General features: G+C 34.0%; 1 protein-coding gene and 1 pseudogene across 1 annotated transcript; one reads left to right on the top strand and one right to left on the bottom strand.

The window, feature by feature from the left end:
* Nucleotides 1-509: 509 nt before the first annotated feature.
* Nucleotides 510-12,291, top strand: LOC134267242 (uncharacterized). Its single transcript, XM_062749464.1, has 7 exons — nucleotides 510-761; nucleotides 6,973-6,999; nucleotides 7,363-7,429; nucleotides 9,651-9,794; nucleotides 9,920-9,958; nucleotides 10,293-10,349; nucleotides 11,064-12,291. The coding sequence occupies exons 1-7, from the start codon at nucleotides 510-512 to the stop codon at nucleotides 11,135-11,137; spliced, it is 660 nt and encodes a 219-aa protein (XP_062605448.1). The 3' UTR covers nucleotides 11,138-12,291.
* A 690-nt stretch (nucleotides 12,292-12,981) lies between these two features.
* On the bottom strand, nucleotides 12,982-22,333 carry LOC134267243 (putative nuclease HARBI1; annotated as a pseudogene).
* Between the last annotated feature and the right edge of the window lie 387 nt (nucleotides 22,334-22,720).

A 22,720-nucleotide genomic window follows, 5' to 3' on the forward strand; every position in this document is an offset into this window, starting at 1 on the left:
GACATTTATGTGCTTATTTGTGCAAAGGAAAAAAAATCGTTCATAGATATTCGACGTTTTACAGGGCATAATGCAACAGCGGAAGGAATTCATTTAAATCACAATCAGTGGTTACTTTTAAAAACATCAATGAGACAAATAGATTCTACGCTTAAAGAGAGTACTTCAGAAGAAAGTGACAGATAAATAGCATTCTTTATCTATTTATATTATATGAGATGAATAAAATGCATTTATGTAAACATTAGATGATGTTTTCTTTTGCTTGAGTATCCACCTTTAGCTGATGGTGTTCAATGCATAATTATACAAGAATAAAATGACGACACTTCGCATTCCTAAAAAAGTGGGAGGAGACAGTTGATTTGTATGTTACAAATTTATAAAATAACATAGAAAAGGTCAGCTTTAGAGTAGGAACTTAAGAGAGAGAGAGAGAGGAGGAGTTATCGGTCACATTAAAACCATAACTGCGAGAGGTTTTATAAAATTAACGTTGAAAGTTGAAAATGGAAATACTCTATTCTGCTAATCTGGGCAATGATAGGGATATAAGAGTCTGTAATGTTGATAACCGAAAAGTAATTTTCATCAGGGAATTGGATTATGATGAGGATAGTCAAAGCATTGCAATAAACAACAACCAGTGGACAACTTTAACACTGTTCGCTGGGTATGCAACTGAGGCATTGCAAGCAATGCAAGAGGGTGCTAAAGAGATTAATTATATGGAACACTTGGGAGGTGACAAATATATTCAAGTACATTATCCATTCCAGTGTGTGACTCTCAGGAGATTTATATCTGCACCATATTATGATTCTCGGTTGCCATATCCTCATTGTCCAACATATATGGGAAGGAAATTGTGTCCTACTAAAGACGGTATAAGTCTGCGCGTTTTAGAATGGTTTCGTCTTGTTGATCGTCTACAACTTATATCAGATTTAGAACTTTAATGTATATGTCTAAAGATTCAGACTTTTTCAAGAAATATACAGTGCCTACAAAATGATAAAATATGTGTTCCACTTGATTATGTTACATACTAGTAGTTACAATAAGAAAAAATATAATAATAAAAGATGTATTATGAGTGTGTATTCCGGTTCGTCTTTTCTTTTTTAAAAAAAATTAGGGAACAACACGATTTTTCTTTTTGGATGTACATTGTGAATGTCCCCGTCTTTTTCTTTTTAATTCACCAAGTAAGTTAATTACCCCGCACAACGTCTGGTTAATAGAATTTTACCAAAACTTCTAAACAGCCATTCGATTTACATTACGTCGTTAAATTGTTGTTTTGAAGGCTAAAGGACATGCCTTGCAATTGGATACAAGTTTTATATAGTCATTGGTATATTCTATGCATAATTTATACTGTAGAGTTGGCGTTTAAAGTGCGGACCAACAGACAATATGGAGAGAAAAAAACACACAAAATCATTCTTTATTTCTTCAGATTGATGATAATATAAATATTTATATGATGGTACATGTATGACTCAACAATTATTACTGATGTCGACACATAGGACATTGTTGATTTGGTGTGGTGGAAAGTCCCTTAAAACATTGTTTACAACAAGAATATTGACGACATTGTAGACATCTTAAATGACATTTTGCGTTATTTTCCAAACAAATGGGACATTGCTGCACTGTTTTGAGTCTAGTAAACTCTGCCCAGTTTGGAATTTTTACATAAAAAGCATTGAAACAACCCAGTTCCTTGAAGTTTCCAACAAGTTTAACTTTTTTTACATACTCCGTTCCAGATACACGAAAAAACGTTTTTAATTCGTATGGATCAAACCAAAGAAAGTAAAATAATCTACGCACATGTCGTTTCAGTCTTGGATATTTAAAACGAATATAACCTTCCACACGGAATGTTTGAAAATCAATCTTAGAAGTAGACCATATTATGTAGTTTAAGTTCTTATTTCCTTCATACATAAAACCCATATCCATGTCATTATAACGTAACGTATCTTCTGTCCTTGGAGAAAGGTTGTAAGAAAAATACCAATTTTTAGACCACTTTTGCATTTCATCTTTCGCCATTTTCTGAGTTAAATGTTGTCATTTTCTTTTGATTTAAACATGCCTCTTTTATAAATGTAGACTCCTCCTCTTGTGTTATACATATTTAGATTTAATCTTCTTCATTATTCATCGTCTAGGGCTAAATATCTAAACAACCAATCATCTTCTGGGGCTATATCTTTTATTTATATCCCCCCCCCCTTCTCCACCCCCTCTTGAATCTCTGTCTAATATTACTTTATTCTTTGGCTAAATTTGTCCAACCAATCATAATCCTGTTGGGCTATATCTGACCAACTAATCGTCATTTGGGACTATATCTGTTTAACATTTTCCACACCCCTTTGTTTTTAACCATACATTTGCTGGGGCTATATTACACCAACAGTCTTTACTCCTCCTATCTATCTATTTTCACATTATTCTTGGGCTTTATCTGTCCAACCAATCATATTTCATGGTTTAATATTTGACTCTCCTCCCCCTTTTACTCATCGTATGGGGCTATATCTGACCAACTTATCATCACATTGGGCTATATCTGAGACTCCTCCCCATCTATGACCCCCCCCTTTGCTTGGCAAGGGGGCTATATCTGAGACTCCTCCCATCTCTGACTTGGCAAGGGGGCTATATCTGAGACTCCTCCCATCTCTGACACCCCCCCCCTCTTGGCAGTTGGGCTATACAGACCCCTATGCAGCACTTACGTGTGAAGGGTGTGATATTCAGAAAATATAAGTCAAATATAGGACAGTCTTACTAAGAAAACAATATCTAAGTGATTTAAAACTTCTTTTTGGTTTAAAATAGAAAGTTCACTTTGATCGGCGACAGTAACATAAATATCGATTTCTTTTATAAAATGCGATTTTCGCCTAAGACAATCATTCAAGTCACAACAAACAATTGTTGTAATTTAATCAACGCCCAACAATGGTTCATATGAATGGCAGAAAATTAAATTAATTAAAAATATTATATTACTTACATGTAAAAGACGGTACATTATTTAAAACGATGTCGGAATTGAGACTATAATTTGAGAATGCGTGTTCAACGTTGGTTAGTAATATGAACGTTAAATACAAACAAATATTTGTAAATTTACCAAAAGAAACAATTCCTTCTTCATAGGCAGCTGGAACCATCTGACAATTACCGAGTATCTGCTCAGGATTTTAAATGACTAGGAGAACACTACTCACGATACCAGAAGTGGGACTATACGCATTGGTCAGAGATAGATGAAATCAAGCATGAAATTAAACCAACTCTTAGAGGCGGATCTAAAATAACTAAAGTATACACAGTACTTTTCACCTGAGAAGTTTATTCAGTAGAAGGAAACTCCAGAGTGAATCAGAAAACTTCTATTCTTTAGGAACAATTTTTTGGCAAGTTAAAGCGAGAAAAAATATATGTATGACAATGCATATTTTTGAAATATTTTAAAACAGTGACTTGAAATTTTGTTTCACAAAAGCTGCTTTTAAAATTCAACAAGTTGTTGGTTTTTTACTGCATTTTCACCTTTAAACTAATGTAATACCTGAACACCCCTACCCTCGATTATAATGTACAATATTGCGAATAAGATTACACTTACTATAGACTAGCAGAGACAGACAGAGAGAGGGTGTGTGAGAGAGTAGAGAGAGAAAGAGAGAAAAAAAAGAAAGAAAGTGAGAGCATGGTGTAATTTGGTATGTGTACACGTATTTTCCGGAATTTTCTCCGATTCCCGTCTATTGCTCCGATATTAGTTTTTGCAATGGCAGCCTCCATGCAAAACGTTTCTATACCATACGCTTAGTCAGTTGTGCAATAGATAGAATATTCTGTCGTTAAAATGATAAATGTCTTACGGACCCGTGTGGTGAGGGCTTGTCCTGAGACACAGTTAGATTATTCAGGTAACATAACTGGGAGAGAGGGGATAATCATAAATTAGAAAGCAGTATGATCTGACAGCATTGGTAATGCAACAATTACATGTAGCACAATGTGTTGGAAGATTAACTTATAAATTAAATAATTTATAAATAATATGTTGACGGTGCGACCGTTGTGGCGAGCATAGGCGCTTGGTTACAGGATGGTGTATTTTGTGTATTATGTGTTTTTCTATGTGTGCCTGAATACTCTCATTAAAATAAATCTAAAAATTCGCCGAAATAAGCACGTTTTAAAAAATGTCATATTTACTGTATATAAAAAGAGTAAGGGAGCGCCACTCGCCATCTTAGAAACCAGGGGTGCCTCGGTTCACACTTGATTTTAAACAATATCTACATTTTTCCTACCGGTGTCGGACAAGATCTAGCTTCAAAAATGGTTGAATGACAACTCCTTACCATCTGTTGACCTACATATGCCGTTTTAAACAAGCAGTGAACCGAAACGTTCTCGATTCTTGTGCCTGTTTATCGAAAGCAACGGAAGTAGCGATTTCGTCTATGTAAAATGTAGAGGCGTCCCTGAAATACATGGAAAATCTAGAGAGGTCGGAAATCGCGCCAAACTTGTTTTGTCTAGATTTTCCGTGTAATTCCGGGGCACCTCTACATTTTTCATCGTTAGAAATCGACACTAACGTTGCTTTCGATGTCTGTACATTGTATAGAGGATGTTTTGTGTTTACTGCAATTTTTATACGGCAAGTTAAAATCGGCAGACGTTTGAAAGGTGTTATTCAACCATTTTTGAAGCTAGATCTTGTCCGACACCGGTAGGAAAAATGTAGATATTGTTTAAAATCAAGTGTGAACCGAGGCACCCCCTGATTTTCAAGATGGCGAGTGGCGCTCCCTTACTCTTTTTATATACAGTAAATATGACATTTTTTAAAACGTGCTAATTTCGGCGAATTTTTAGATTTATTTTAATGAGAGTATTCAGGCACACATAAAAAACACATAATACACAAAATACACCATCCTGTAACCAAGCGCCTATGGTGGCGAGCGCAGATCTATGTTTATTTAGTTAGAATTTAAAAATCGGGCTCGCATGTCAAACTGCACGTGACATTTGATGCGTCTAGACTCTGACGTCACATGACGTTGTATGTAAGTTACAATTCCCCCAAAGAACCCTGAACAGTGCTGAAAATAAATGAAGAACGTTTCGTTTGCTATTTATCTTCAATATTTATCCATTAAATCTGGCATGTTAATTTTATGCCCTGTTCACACGGAGAGTTTAATTCGCAGTAAATTAATGCGAAGTAAACTAATGCGAATCAAAATAATGCGAATTAAATTGCGTTCACACGACAGCTAATGCGAAGTAAACTAATGCGAATTAAAATTTTACTTCGACAGTCAGGCGTGAGGAAGGCTATTATGACGTCATTTGCAAATCACGTCACCTTATGCAGAAGCAGATACATTTGACATAATGTCACAGTGTCTGTAGACATATTTTAGTGATTAACACATTTTTTCTTAGTTTTTCACTCAAAAATAGCACAAATACTTAAAGCTGACCACCGACATGACGCATTTGACTTAATTTTGCCATTACGCATGCCCCAAAATTTAATTCGAATTAGCTTCGCTTAGCGTTCACACGGAGCTAATGCGAAGTAATTTAATGCGCAGTAAACTAATGCGAAGTAAACTAATTCGCATTAAATTCTCCGTGTGAACGCTAAGCGAAGCTAATTCGCAGTAAACTTACGTTTAATTCGAATTAAACTCTCCGTGTGAACAGGGCATTAGTAGAACTTTTGCTACTATTCTCACGAGAACGTAGCTTTAACGTAGCTTAAACAAGTGATGCATTGTGGGTCCAAATAACGGCATCAAAAAATTCTATCGGATGAATGTGCAGTAGTCCGAATTTTCTCTTCGCACAGGCGTTGCTTTAAGAGCTCGCAGTGACGAGCGTCGCTTCGCGACGCTCACTGCGCTCGCTATTAAGATCTTTTAAAGTGAAAGACTGAAAGTTAAGAGAAAAAGTTGATGAGGAAAAAAAAAGAAAATTGAGATATTTTATATAAGTAAGTTCCCCCAGCAATTTTGATTTGTACATGTATAGAAAGTAACAGTAGTATTCCGCTCCACATATGAATCCCAATTGTAGAGCGTTGATAGGTACTACCCGTATAAAAAAAAAAAAAACAAGTATATTCTGACAAAACGTCAGAAATACGCAAGCTGTAGAAAGTTAGGAAGGAAGTGTCATTAATTAATATTAAGTTTATCTTATGCTATTATTTTATTGTCGCTCAAAGTACACATCATTTGCAGGAAAGTAAGAAGCTATATCAGTTTATCAATTTCGAACCATACATTTTGTGGCCATACATTGTAGAATTTTTTAACAATGGAGTAACCTGCGTCACCTTTCCGAGTCGCCATTGGACTCATCCAAGGATGCTTTGTGGGCAACCGAAATGTGGCAACTGAAAGTTACCTGAGATTCCTATGCAAGGGAAAGTGCGAAATCTCTGTATAAAAACTGTTGCGGCTGCGGAGCTTCACTCGTTGTTCATTGGCCATAGAATAGAATCCGAGATTTAACACTTAATATCTATGAATATAGAGACATTTTCAAGATAAGCTTCATTTTTGTGTCTAGAAATATTTTATCTACCAAAATAATATATTTTTGTGTTTTAAAACTCAGTAAATCGATGACCTAGCATTGTTTAAGATGTAGGGCTTGAGTAATTAGAAAATTTTAGAAATTGATTTTGTCATAAAAAAAAATAAATTAAATTACCTACCTACCTACCCTATGTTTTTTTTAACTTGTAACTGGAACCACACTATAGATTTTTTGCAGTATTCGACTATTCACTCGACATGCATAGTTAATTTTTTAATAATATTTGTTGCCATAATTAATTTATTTCTATGTTCCTTTGTTATTATTACAAGACTGAAGGCAAGGCAGCATGGTCAACTGAGCTAGTTTTACTTTAAGGAGTGGGAGAAAGTGGTAACTTGGCACAAATTTTATTTAAAAATAGAATATAGTCTGTTGAATGTTTAATTGCTAATTTCATGTAACAAAACTTAATGAAAGAAGAATTAAATTACAAACAAAATGCATAGATTGCATTAGAATGGGAATAATTATCTTCTAATTTAGTATTTGCAACTGTTAATGCTCATGTAATGGTCACTTACGCATTGCTGGTAAAACTCGGTTTGTGAATAATTTATTAGCTCATGAAATTATTGTATTCATAATATCCTATGTAAATAAATAATGAACAATAAAATGATCTGAAAATAAGGATTTAAGTCTGACAATGCCCCCTTTTACAATCTGTCTAAATCCTTTTGCATATTTTTACAGGTATTACAGACTCTCTCAGACATTGCCATAGAGGGAATACGCTCTGGGGTGGATACAGCAGAGTGTAGTATGTTTGAATATTATACTTTTACTTGAATATTGAGCAAAATAAGGTCATCCTCAAAGAGTTGTATGTTTGAAATTGCTGTCTTAGAGATTTCAGGCCCAGGAGGGAGGGAAATTATTTTTTTTTCAGAATTGAAGTTTAATGGAACATTGTTGATAAACATGAATAAAATCTCAATTAACAGTAACAAAACATTTTCTGCCGTTTTGTACAGGGTATCTCCCATCAACCATGAACCCCGACCCTTTTGTTAGTTCATTTTTAGGGGCCAATTTTAACCAACTTTGTTACAAAGCATGCTCGGGTGAAGGGGAGTTTAAATTCTTAAAATGAAGGGCCAAGTCCCCTTACAAGGGGAGATAATCAAGAAAAGACAAAAATAGGGTTGGGCCACTAAAAAATCTTCTTCTCAAGAGCCACTGCCCCAGGAAAGCTGAAACTTATGTGGAAGCATCCTTGTGTAGTGTAGATTCTAAAGTTTTAAAATCATAAAAGGGAAGGGGGTATTGGGCATGATAGGTATAGCCAGAGCAGGATTTTGGTAAAAAAAACTGCATCACCAAAGTTACTCAGGTGAGCGATGTTGCCCAATGCCCTCTTTTATTTTTTTTTTTAAGATGGTCTGTCAATGAAGGTGGAAGCGATTTCAAACAAACAATAATTCTATTTTGGCCTTATTGATTCAAATCATATTCTGATGCAATAATTTTGTATAACAATTGTTTTGATTGGCTAATGCACTGATGTTTGAAGCAGTGAAATGAGCATTGAGTGATGCAAAAACAAATTGCATATTTCATTAAACAAAACTCATCAAAATAAGATGTAAACAACAAACAAAATGCATATGTACGAGGGTTGATCCAAAAGTTTGTGGAATTTCTTTCTAAAATTTTATTGTGATTTGATGAAATCAATCAATAGGCATATTCATAATATAGAGTCATAATGCAACAATATTGGAAAATTTCACCACTTTCCAGTCACCAATAAGGCCACGCGAGCTTTCCAAAATTGGATAGTAGGGAAACCCGGGGGAGACTTCGACGTAACGTCAAGTTAGAGATGTCACGTCACGTTATAGAAGCATGTCGCCCAAATGTCCAATTATCATACGTAATTCTACAAAATACTGTCTTTTTCTCCATTTTTTTTTTCTCAAGAAAAGCCTGGGTATCCTCTCGCACCAACGTATCTTCATTTTTTACTCATATTTCAAAATACTACTCATCTTTCCATATGAGATTCCAATTTAAGTAGCAATGTCAAGATCAGAACGGCAGCCGACAACGTCCATTAACGCTTTAAATTTGTCTAGGGGGATACGTGCTTAAACAGAGCCTCTAAAAAGCGACCACACTTTTTATTAATGTCCATGGAAGTTTTATTTTTCTTAAATTTCTTATGCCACTGGAAAACCAGTAAATAGATGCATTTTTCCCAAGCCTATGTCTATAATATACGCGTTTACGATCGAGTGACCCCGGGACTTTCAAAAAAACGTGTCACTTGACCAAATTTTGACGTTAACTAACAACTTAAAGATGAGCAATAAATTATCAACTTATAAACTAGATATCCAGTAAAATCAGTAAAACTCTCACAAAGGTTTAAAAAATATCAGGCAATCGTAATAATGACATAATTTTCCTTTTATATACCACATAGCGAGGTTTAATTCTTATTTCACGAATTAAGAATTTAAATGATAATAAACGCGTTAATGTCTCCCCCGCATTTCCAAACAACCGTTTCTATGGCAACTGCCATAAAGTTACTATCAAAGATATTTAAAATCTTTTTTAATTTAAAATTTTCATCAAGTGTCTATATTTTCCTTTGTAATTTTCATCCGATTTCACTGAAAAATAAATGAAATATGAAGAAATTCCACGAACTTTTGGATCAACCCTCGTATATGTTGCAGTAGATTGGGAATAACTCTTTTCTAATGTGGTATTTGCAATCGTTAATGCTGAATTAATTTTCGTAAACATCCCTGTTTGCGAACATTAAATCAGCATTAATGAAAGCAAATACCAAAGTAGAAGATAGTTATTCCCAAATTCAATGACAAATCATTAGAGATCATACATTTGGTAATAATATTGCCTTCGATCTGTCCAGGAAAAAAAATACAAACGAAAATCATCTTCAAAATTCTTTACTCCAGTAGTTATTTAAGCATGAAGAAAAAGTAACAAATATTTAACATTTTCAGTAACTGCACCATCCCCAGTAACGTCATCTGATCTGAGCCATACAGCATCGCAACTAACACTGATACCTTCATCTGACATCAGCCAGTCAGCTACCATACCATGTACTTCTAATTCACAACAATTTGTTGATCCCCTAACACAAGGTAACTTAGATTCCACACTAATATAATGAAATATACCAAATATACATTAAAAACAATTACTTGTAAGCATGATTTTGTGCATATTCAACCAATAATTCAAGAGTATTCAACATTTTCTTTTTCAGACGTGAGCTTTATGTATAATGCAGACATGAATGCTGAGAGTAAGTTCATTAAAAAACAATCAATAATTGTAGATTTTGATGATCAGTATTTATCAAAAGTCTAACTAATATTTAAAGGTGAAAATACATGTAATCATGACTAGGAATCACAAATCTTGTTCAGTTTGCTTAATAATCGCCCATTTACATGACACATTTGGCTCTCCATGATAATCTCCAGTAGCTGAAAAAGGAACAAAACAAATTAAATCACATTAATCTCATTATAGAACTTTTGATTGACAACATTTTCAAAAATAACAATATGCTTAATCCAGATTGATTTTTTTTTTCTTGGATAATAATAGTCCTTATATTACTAATTGAATTACAGAAGAATGCAGTAGATCCGTGGAGAATCGGAAGAAGCAGGCAAGGGCACCAAGACAAGGTATCAATTAAATTTAATTAAAGCTGAATTACGTGGGATAAATTTAACAAGAGGCCCATGGGCCACATCGCTCACCCGAGCATCATGGTTAGGAAAAAGTAGAAATTGGTTTACTATGAAAAGTTTAAATCCAAAAAAGTTTGGCCCTATCCTACCCCAGGGGGCATGATTTGAACAAACTTGAATCTACACTACCTGAGGATGCATCAATATAAATATGAACAATTATTGTTTTGCTGTTCTGAGAAGAAGATTTTTTAAGAATTTTCCTATATATTTCTATATAAAACTTTGGTCAGCCATTGTGGCCCCGCCCTATCCCCAGGGGTCATGATTTAAAGAAACTTGAATCTACACTACCTGAGGATGCTTCCATATAAATATGAGCAATAATGGCTTTGCTACTCTTGAGCTGGGCACCTTTTATTTCATATTTTTCTCACTTTTGCATATATTTGATTTTATTTTTAATAAAATGAAAGTAGAATGGTAGATGCAATACCATTCTTGATCAGAAATAAAACTAAGGAAAACAGAAATAAAAAAAGCAAGGCAAGGTAAAAAAAAAAAGGATGATGGGTGGGCAGGGATAAGAATTTAATAATATGTTTTTTATGGCCTTAAATGATTTTTTTTTCACATTAGGCCAGCCATTTCCTTTGAATTCAAAAGAAAAAAAATATTTTCATATTTTTTTTAACTTTGCTTTTATAGAAAGTGAAGTACCGGTATCCAAGTTATTATTAGAAATGGAAAAAAAAGAAGCAGGCAAAGGTAGAGGAATATAGAGCAAAGAAGATTAAGATTCTGGAGGAAATGCTTGAACTACAAAGAAGAAGCACTAGTGCTGTAGAATCAATTAATGCCTCGATGCAACAGTCAGGAAGTTCTCAACCCTTTTCATTATCTCCAGTGATCAAATTCTCTTAATACATGCCTGTATATACACAACTAAGCAAATGTTATATTAGGAAATAGGTATCATTTTGAGTCCATTAATTTGCAATCAATTGAATTTGATCAGAAACATTCAGTCCACGATTTCAATAAATAAAGGCATATTTATTATGAAAACGCCGGTAACAACTTAATTATTATTACGACAACACCGAAGTGTTTGTCAGCCGTTTGTGGCGTGATTGCAATGCTTTGATATTTTCCAACAGATTTACACATTTATTGTGAATATAATTTAAAAGAAAATTATTTCATGGAATTTTAACTTGAAGTCTACCCCAAAAATAAGGATAAATGTTAGAGTCTGTGCAACTGACAAAAGAGACATAAAGCTTGTAAATAAATGCTAGTTTTCATGTGTACACTCTCTACTTGTACCCAGGTTAAATCGATAGCCAAAAAACTGTAATTACTGGTAAATACTTGAATGTGTACAATGTGTATAAAATTATTATTTAACTTCTTGTTCTTTTTCATACATGACAAGCAAGTAAAGCAACTTATTTTATATTTAATGCTCCGTTAGAGATCATTGCGCCGTGTGATTAAGTCAGGTATTGACCTTTGACCTCTGACAAAATTGTATGTTTTTATATAATAATGGAGAGATACTGCAAATGTTTATATTTTGAGAATTAGTGAAAATTTTGGGGTACCAAAAAGATCCCTCACGGCTCAATGAACCTTAGTGTCGATCATTACACAGTGTATATTCAACTTTGAACATTGTGTCCCATGGGCCTCCTGTTCAACTTGCATTAGGATGTAAATACGGATTGGCCATGTGATCAAATCCTAGAAACCGGGAAAAGTTTATGGAAGACTTCTCACATACAAACCCATATAGTTTACAATACTGTAAATGTTTCAAAATGATACCTTATTACTTTTATTAAAATTCATGAGTGATGTTAAAGAAATATTAAATAATTTGTGTACTGTATACCTATGAACTCATCAAGTAAATATCAAAATATCCATGTTATGATATTATAGGATTAAATAAAATATCCATGTTATGATATTATAGGATTAAACGTTCTTTTTGAAAAATTTATCGATGTGTAAACTCTTGACATTTTACTCACAAACTAAATAAAAGTGTTGAAAATTTGTAAGAAAAGGCATTTATTGATATCTCCTAAAAATGTATTATTATGATTACTGTTAAATTCATGAATTCAAATTAATGAATTCAAATTGTAGGGTCTAGTTGATAAGACTTTTGAGATCAGAACTCAGAACTGCTTTATTTTTTATCTTCAACCTTTGTCATTATATAGGGTAAGAAGTATGTGAGCCTTGTTGTTAGATAGTAGTACATTGCAGAGAAACCATGAATTTCATACATCTATTATCAGTTATGTTATTTGTACAAAACATTATTTTCATCATCATTGCTTTCAAATATTTAGTAATAGTACTGAAATTTTAAGTATCACTTTGTCATTCACCTCATAAAGATATACCCCCCTCTCAAAATTTGTGTCAGAGAAATAAGATACCTCTTTGAAATTTTAGTTTGTTAAATATGATTGTGTTTGAAAGACTTTTTGCTGAATTAATTATGTTGTTTAGATTTAAATGTAAATGTACATGTTTAATTACTAAGTATCTAACATTTGTCAACTTAATAAAGTCTGTTGTCTAGCAATTTTGAATTGAAAATACCTCTTTAAAATCTTTGTACGAGTCTCTCTCGTAGAGTTGCTGCTGCAACATTGGTGGGAAAAACTGGAGCAAAAGATTGCCTGCCAAGATCGTCAACCTCAGTCTCCACCATGAGTGGCACCTTTTCATTTATGGCCAGGTTATGTAGCCTCATAGTGCATTCAATAATTTTGGCGCACTTTTCTGGTTTATAAGGCAAGGACCCTCCAGTTTTATGCAAACACCTGTTGGTAAATAGTTTAAGATTTTTCCTTTCAATAAACACATTTTTACTTTGAAGAATATTTAATTCACCATGAAGCAAAAACTTGCCTAATTTAAGTGTGAGAAGTGAAAGTGAAATAGTCCTGAAACGAGCTTTCAGCACACCAAATGCCCTCTCTATGACATTTCTGGTACGGCAGTGAGCCGAGTTGTAGCGTTCCTCTTGTCCGCCCCTGGGGTTGCTGATAGGTGTCATAAGCCATTCTTTCAGGGGATATTTTTAATCACCAATCAGCCATCCTCCGTCCTGAAGACTAACCATTAGGTTAGGCAAGAAGCTATTTTGTAGAATGTATGCGTCATGGGTTGAACCGGGGAATTTGCAGACTGCGTTAGTAAATCTGAAAATTGATTGTTTTGAAAATGAGTTTAACAAGTATTTCCTTTGAGGTAATTCAGTTATAAATATTCCTAGAGTAGGTTATTAATTATTTGAAATACAAGATGTGTTTGTGAAACACTATAGGCCCGGTGGCAAAAAAGGGGGAAAAAGCTATTTTTAGTATATAGGTCTAGGTCATGAGAACATTGACCTTGGTGTCATTAGAAAAAACTCAACTAGTGGAGTAAGCATACTTAATATGAAGTCTCCAAATTGATGTCGAAGTTTCACTATTTTCAGCATATAGGTCAAAGTCAAAATGTCAGTGAACTTCGTTTCAGTTGAAAGAGCTTAATCAGTGGAGTATGCATATTAAATATCTATATGAAGTCTCTATTTTTCATGGGTCAAAAATTGTATCGAAGGTAAAAGTTTGCAGACAAATATACAGACAGGACAAAAAAAATATGCGTCCTCGATCTATCGACCATTGCGCATAAAAATTTCAATGCAAACCTTAAATCTGTGTCAACAACTGCTTGAACATTGATAGCGTGAAAGCCCTTTCTGCACACGTATAGATGTTCGTCATCTGTTGCCATGCCTTGTATAGGTATTTGAGTCCCGTCAATTGCACCCACGACATTGGGAAACCCAGCAATCTTGTAAAACGAGGACTTGATGCTTGTTAACTGTTCCTTTCTTGTTGGGAATTGGATGTTGTTCAAATTTCTGCATATGGCATCAACTACACGATGTACGATCAAACACCCAGAGGCTTTGGAAATTCCATGGATGTCCGTCGTTTCTGAGAGATAGTCTCCTTTGGCTAAGAAACGCAGACATGTCAGAACCTAAAATATAAAAAAAAAATTGAAAATTAAACTTTTCTATAACACGAATTGTATATATTGGTACTAACTGGGAATGCAGTTGTGAAATTTGAAAGTTAGCCAAGATTTTTTAATTAGTTCGGAAATCTTCAAGGCCAAGGCCATTGGTATCCAATGAAAGGTCTTGCCACATAAAATACATATGTAAAGAATGGAAGCTCTAGCCCTAAACGTTCAGGAGTTATGGCCAAGATTTAAAATTTTTAAAAGTAGGTCAAACTCCAGAGTCAAGGTCAAAAGTCTTGCTATCTAATGAAAGGTTTTGTCACAAGGATCATATAGAATATGAAAGCACTAACCATAACCCTTTAAAATTTATGGTAAAGGTTTGCTTTTTAAGAGTAGGTTAAATCCTAAGGCCAAGGTCAAAGTTCTTGGTATCTAATGCAGGGTCTTTTCACAAGGATTACATATGTGAAGTATGAGAACCTTATCTCTTACCGTTGGAAAGTTATGGCCAAGGTTAAAGATTTTTCACAAGTATGAAAATCTTCAAGGTCAAGGTCATGGGTAAAGGTTTTTGGTATTCAATGAAAGGTCTTTCAACAAATAATACATATATGAAGTATAAATGCCTTGGTATCTACTGTTCAAAAGATAAGGTCAAAGTAAAAATCTTGAATTTTTGTGTAAAAATGTCAAAGTCTTAGGTCAAGGTAAATGTCAAAGGTCAAATTTGGTGGTACCTAAAAAGAGGTCTTGTCACAAAGAATACACATGTGAAATATTAAATTCGTAGCTCCATTAAATCAAAAGTTATGGGCAATGTTAAAGTTTTTGCGGACAAACAGAGAGGCAGACAGACAGCTAGACAGACGGACGGACACGACAAAACTACACTGGCGGATTTAAGGGGGGCGTGGGGGCGCACCCCCCCCTAAAATTTTCAAAGTATGATGTGACTAATATTTATAATGCCACATTTTGGTACAAAACGTACCAAACCACTGTTATTCTGCCTGGTTTTACTCTTAAAATACACAAAAATCCAGGAGCTTCCGGGGGCTGCGCCCCCTGGTCCCCCCATTCAAAGTATGATATAAATAGTATTAAACACGGCGTACTTTGGTACATCACTAACCAATACCACTATTAGTAAGTACTAAGTAGGTAAATCGTTTATTATGGTGGCATGTGTTACAATACAATGACAACTGAGAAACATTCAATACAATATTATCATTCAAAAATCCGAACCTATATGCCACTTTAAAAAAAAATTGAAAAATGTGCACTATTTTAGTGCCTGGTTTTACTCTAAAATACACGAAAACCCAGGAGCTTCCGGGGGCTTCGCCCCCTGGGCCCCCACAAGGGCTTTGCCATGGATCCACTGGGGGCCTTAAGGCGGCCCCAGACCCCTTGCCTCCACAAAGTTATCCACGCCCCCCCCCCCTAACCACAAATCCTGTATCCGCCCCTGAACTATATACCTCCCGACACTTCGTTTACGGGGGCATAAAATGCTTTATATATATTTTTGGAACGCGACTGTTATCTTTAATAAAACGTTGCAAATTTTACAGTTCATTATGGTCACAACCCGTCGGAATATTGTGTAGGTCACTATCAAGACCATTTGAATGGTGGTCAAATTATATGTCTTAAAAATTCTAAATAAATTTGGCTCAATGTGTCACAGAGGGGTGGTGTTGCTAAACTCTAAATCTTCATTTCAGGGATGTGAACGGGGGGGGGGGGGGGGTGTCACAGTAGCACCCGGCATGAACAAAGTATGTACTTATAATGGAGCACACGCATCTGTCCAAATTAATGAAATTTGAATAATTTTTTTTAACGTAAGGACAGTTTTAATATTATATCTTTCGGTTTACGAATCTGCCGACATGATTTTTCAGGTTTTAGAAAATAAAAGTAATGGATTTTACCACCCCGTACTTCGAAAATTCAGACAGAATTTTTTTTTCTTCATAAATATATATCTCCGCAGACTAAAATATACTGTGTATGTCACAAATAGAATCATAACTGCCTGAATTGATTTCATGATAATGCTTGCCTTTTTTATGCGTTTTTTTTTTCCAATGATTTTTTTTCTTATAGAGAGTTAAGCACATAGAGGCTTTAATGAATATTCGTAAAAAATTCTTGCAAAGAAAAAAAATCTACTTTACTTTCAATTGATCATATGCTCAAGAAAGAAATTCAACTTAAGGAAATAAGCTAAAGGGACAGCAATGGACGGGCCAAAAACATTGGGATTTCTAAAATTAAACGCATTTGTTTAAAAGTATGATAAAACTTAGTATATCTGCTGGTATTTTTTTTCAAAAAGGGGGAAAAGAAAAATATACTTGCTCATACAGAACGTAAATTTAGAACACGCAGGCATATGTGTGAAGATATATTCAGAAAACATAACTAAAATACAGGACAATCTTACTAAGAAAAAGATACTTAAAACTTCTTTTTGGTTTAAAATAAAAACCACAAGATGATGGGCGAGAGTAGTTCGTAAATATCGACTTCTGCTATAAAATGCTATTTTCTCCTTAGACAATCATTCAAGTTGCAACAAACAGTTGTTGTATTATAATTAACAAAGAAGAAAATACGGTTGTTACCACTATCGCCCTAGTAAATTCGTCAAAAATAAACAATGATACCTTCAGAAATATAGTGTTGATATATTTTGTACACGATCAGGTCTATCTGATCACGGATGTAAAATGGCGCCAAAACGTCACACAAACGCTACGTAAATCTCAAAACCATACCATGTTTCAATATATTCTCTAAAAATGGCAGTTTTTATATCTTTGATCGCAAAATTCACTTTGGCCGCAATGAACGCGATTCATGAAACTTACATATATTTTTTATAACGCAAAAATGTTTCGATAAATAACAACATCTCGTGAATCGCGTTTGCTGCGGCCAGTGTTGAAATTGAGTTTACATGCCTTCTTTGTTTTTCCGGACTTTAAGTTGAGAAATCTAATGTGAAATCATATTTCAATAAAAGCACCGTAATTGTTGTTACTGTTTTTTTTTTTTAGAAAGTTACAAAATAAGTAAATAAGTCTAATCATTATCATTAAGAACATAAACTGAACAATAAATTAGGTAGACACTTTATTTTATCCACCCTTCAGGTGAAAACTATCGATAGGGGTAACGTTAGATCAGCATGCTTAAAGATTGAAGTTAAAGTGTTCATCCCACCCACCCACCCCTCCCCCCCAAAAAAAAAATGCAACAGAGAAAGATTGTAATAGTATGCAAATAAGATATATTTAAATAATCAAGATTTTAAGCACTTTTTATGTTTGTTTTGCAACTGACATAATTGTTTGATTCTCGCCTGGAAATGTTTATGAATATTACGCAATAGATTCATTGATGACGTCACAATAGGTCGTGTAAAAATACTTTTTTTCAATTTTTTTTTTTAAGTTGCTGACTTGCTGTTGATAATATTTTTTAGAACTTCATAATTCCTTAGAAAAGGTAATTTGAAAGATATTTATCAATTTATAATTGTGAAGAGATCCTGAGATTATGTGGACGAGAAAGGTAATTTTTTTCAAGTACATGTTAATTCAATCGATCTAGGCCTACTTATTTAAATAAGAATTAAATGTTTGTAAAATTTCTAACAAATGAATTGTTGCATGTTCCTTCTGAAAAACGTTCTGAAATCCAGAAAAAGAGAATATGATAGATTATTTTTTTTTCAAGGTAAGCTGTCCAACAAAACTAGTCATTAATGCTGTAAATATCAATATCTCGTACACCCGATGGTATTAAGATTATATAAGTGGGCTTTATTGTTTTCAGTGTATTATGTAAAATGAATAAAATGCACTGCCTTTATGTATATTTAGTGGTGCATATTGCATAATACATGTTACAAGTTCATTACAATGTTTTTAAGTATAGAATGTAATTTAATTATAAAATTGGGGGTTGGGGTGGGGTGGGCACGCCCTTTCGTTTGAGAGAATTATTATACAATTATTATGCAATTTACCTGTGTAATAATTTCAAAAAATTCCACACGTAACATTCAGAAACCTAGTTTTTTGACTGATTCATAAACATGTTCTTGCAAAAAAAAAATCTTAACCCCCCTCTCTCGTCCCTTCCCGTGACAATTTGTATGTATGTACCTTGTTTTTCCTTCTAAAAACAATACTTGAACTGACTCCGCATTGTCAGTTCCTCCATAAATTGCAACAAAGTTGTAAGGGGTTATATAAATGAGTTATAAATAGATAATATATATAAGTGCGTGAGAATAAACAGATGAATAAGTATTCATTTTCTGGCTTGCACTTGCATTTTGTCTTATTACGACTTGCTTTCCTTATTTTACTCCAGCAATTGCACTTTAGTGTCATTGTTCAAAAAAGTTGTGTGAAATCGGATTCCAGGGGGGGGGGGGGGTACACTTTACCCCAAAAACTTTGAATTAAAAGGTAGTTGGTCTTGAAAAAAGTTAGCCGCAACCCCCACCCCAACCCACGAAATAGGATTTTCGACTTTGAGCAACTTTTAATTTCTCGGGGTTTTTTTTTTTTTTAGTTTTTTGTTTTTTGTTTTTGTTTTTTTGCTTCTCAACTTTTTAAGGTAAGTAAAAAAAAAATCTCAGGTTGCCCCCCCCCCCCCCCCAACTTTCGAAAACGATGCTAATTGCCTGAAAAATACTATATTGTAGTATTAAAACCGAAACAAAGTAATGCATAGATAATGTCTTAGCTAAATCAGAAAAAAATCTTTAATAGGAAAAAAATATCAAGGAAAATACTGGCATATAAAAACTGATTTTAATGTTGCAGTCAAGATTTTATATGCAGTAAAATAGCACACCCTGCACTTTCAAGTGTACATACATAAAATTATGTATGTATATTCCCGTACATGTGTATACCTAAATAAGTAAATAAAAGATAAGCATGATTGTATCGTATACTGGTATTTCAAATTTAATGTAGTATTTCAATTAAAATCATGAATTTTAGGGAAATGGAGAGGGTAAAAAATTCTGACAATAAATACGCTTTCTTGATGAAATAGTTTTTCTCGGAAAATTATCTCCTTAATTGACCCACGGTTATTGTAAATATCAATTCATATAAAGAAAAAAATTGAAAGGTTTAATTTAGAACAGATTAAATAAAAAAAGGATAAGTAAAAAAATAGACTTAAATATGAATTAATTTAAGAGAATATTTTTTAGGTTGAGAAAAGTACAATTCTTTACGCTGTACAGGAATCATTACGTTACGACGTCATGACGTTGTCAGTGTTATTTTCTTAAGAAAACATTGCATTTTTAGTGAGTTGTGTAGGGAAAACGGTTTGAGATATTTTCAAAAAATAAATTGATTTAGAACAAGGGTATCCGTGACACATCATTTAAATATTATCGCCAGATTTTTGGACTAGGCGGATTTTGGTGCCTAACGTACCTTCTTTTTAACCAACAATGGTTCATATGACTAGTAGAAAATAAAATCTATTTGAAATATTATACCCACCTACCAAGTTTATTTAAAGAATCGAAAGATATGGTATGGACACGAATTATGAAATTTTTCTTCCCGTGACCTTGAACTTCATAATAATAACAAGCATTCTGAGAGTATTGCATAAGCAATACATGTCGCCTACCGGATTCCCCTTTTTCTTCAGGATGTCATTTTTTTAATGTGCAAAAGTCATGTCAAAGGTTAAACTGAAAGATTTTCAAGTTGTAAATGCCTTAAATCTAATAAAATAATAAAAATTAAGACGACAATTCAACTCATTTATCCATCGTCTTTTCCTCGCTTCATATTTTTGTCGACAATCGGAAGTTAGCGCAGTTCGAACCCGATCTGAATTAAGCGATTATGAAAAATATTCAAAATGCCGTAATTCTGTCGGAAATCAATGAAGCGAAACGAAATTCAAACTTGATCTGTAACTCATTAAGATACACTCACTTACCAAAATTCAGCTCAATATCTGCAAGCGTTTAGAAAAAAAGTGCAGAAAACCAAGCGGGAATGAAAAATATTCAAAATGCCATTATTCTGTCAAAAATCAATGAAGCGAAACGAAATTCAAACTTGATCTGTAACTCATTAAGATACACTCACGTACTTAAATTCAGCTCAATATCTGCAAGCGTTTAGAAAAAAAGTGCGGAAAACCAAGTGGGACAGACTGACGGGGACAGACAGACGGACGGACAGACAGACAGACGGACGGACGGACGCAGAGGAAACCTATAGTCCCCTCCGGTTTCACCGGTAGGGGACTAATAATAACCTTTATTTACCCAGGATAACACAATTAGCATAAAGCTAGATTTCATTGTGGTCCTGCATTAAAACATATTTGCAATCACATAAGGATATACAAAATTAACATTAAAATAACCACAAGCTATAGAATTACAACACATACATATATAAACATGAAGAAGCATATCTTTTATACACTTAGACATTGGGGAAAAATCCATTTGAAGTATTGAGTTTGTTAAAATACTCAGCGAGATACACAGATTTAAAAATATCCACATCGTCGGAAACCCACGGCTGATTACGCTTCGTTCCTCTCTCCATCACCCGTGGGTCCATTCATACTAATTCGCTCGTTTCTCATAAATATTCATTAAATTTGTTGTCCAATGAAATTAGCCTTTATAGGTAAGTCGAACTCTCCTGTTTTAAAGGTAGAATTATTGAAACTCGCTTGCATAACAATGGCTGCGCCCTGAAAAACATGTACTATATGCAGAAAAATCGTATATGATCATTCTTACAGATCACTTTCGTTATATACAAGGTAATAAAACTATTTTGCAATCACGACATCAAAGGATTTGTATGCAATATGTGTGTTAAAAGGTATTATCATTGCACCTCGCTTGCACAGCAGAGCGAAAGTGCGTTGAAATGGACTTCCTCATTGGACAATATCGCTTTAGATGTACCAAGAGCCACCAATCAAATCGTCTCATTAATTATTCATGAGAACGAGCGAATTGGAATGAATGGACCCACGGGTGATGGAGAGAGGAACGAAGCGTAATCAGCCGTGGGTTTCCGACGATGAAATATCCACTGACCTAGAATTTCGAACATTTTGTGACAGTTTAATTCATAAAAATGCAGATGAATATCTAAAAGAACGTTTGTAATTTTCTGTTTTGGCTCGTGGTTAATACAATATGTTCGACATAAAACCATTCGACCTGGTTTGGCGACAATTGACATCTCTTGTATATTGAAACACATTCAAATAATCTGGCATTTGATCGTTTAAAACCTTAAATAGAAAAGTGACCTGTCTAAACATAAAATAATCCTTGATTGGCATCCAGTTTAAACAGGAAAATAAAAAGGTAGTAGGAGTTAAAACATCTCGAATGTTTAAGAGTATCCTAGCTGCCCTCTTTTGAAGTTTGTACAACTTTTCTAAAAACATTTGATTTTTCACATTGCACCAAACAGTGGAACAGTAAGTAAAATGCGGAAATACAATACTATTAAAAACCTTAATTAAAGCATTCGGTGGCATAAAATGACTCACTCTCTTAAGCACAGCAAGTTTTCTTAAAATTTTCTTTGAAATAAAGTCAATATGAGCATCCCAAGATAAAGTATTATCAATATAAACACCAAGTAATTTCGCCTGCTTCACAAATTCAATTTGAACATCATTAAAATTTATGATAAGATTTCTACATTTTTGTTACCTTTTGGATGTGCCAATAAGCATGCACTGCGTTTTTGTAGATTTATACTGAGCTTATTTTTAATCATCCATTGAATTCCTAACTCTAAATCTTCTTGAAGTTTTCTCTCAATAACGTCTATGCATTTATCGCTTACATCCTGCGAGGTGTCGTCTGCGTACATTGTGACTGACGAGTGTTTAAGACATTTTGAGTAGTCATTGATATATAAAATAAAAAATAACGGTCCTAAAATTGACCCTTGAGGGACACTTAAAGATATTTCTTTTTCTCGAGACAGAGCACCTCGCCAACTGACACATTGCTTACGATTTAAAAGATAAGATTGAAAAAAATTTAAAAGTATTTTCACAGATTCCAAATGACCTCAGCTTGTGTAAAAGAACTTTATGATTGACTGTATCAAAGGCCTTACGGAGGTCAATAAACAGCACTACAGTAAGTTTACCGTATTCCATGTTTTTAAACCATTTATCTGTTAGATTGTCTAGTGCTGTTTCACATGAGTGACCTGGCCTAAAACCTGATTGATTTTCAGTTATTAGTTTGT

The sequence above is a fragment of the Saccostrea cucullata genome, unplaced genomic scaffold (assembly GCF_032062105.1).
Source record: "Saccostrea cucullata isolate Sc308-1 unplaced genomic scaffold, CSIRO_AGI_Scuc_v1 ctg9753, whole genome shotgun sequence".
NCBI classification, from domain to species: Eukaryota; Metazoa; Mollusca; class Bivalvia; order Ostreida; family Ostreidae; genus Saccostrea; species Saccostrea cuccullata.

Coding starts and splice junctions, on each gene's coding strand:
- LOC134267242 (XM_062749464.1), top strand. CDS start 510: ATGGAAATACTCTATTCTGCTAATCTGGGCAATGATAGGGATATAAGA. Junction 9,959..10,292: donor TGCAGACATGAATGCTGAGA/GTAAGTTCATTA, acceptor ATTGAATTACAG/AAGAATGCAGTAGATCCGTG. Junction 10,350..11,063: donor GGCAAGGGCACCAAGACAAG/GTATCAATTAAA, acceptor TTGCTTTTATAG/AAAGTGAAGTACCGGTATCC.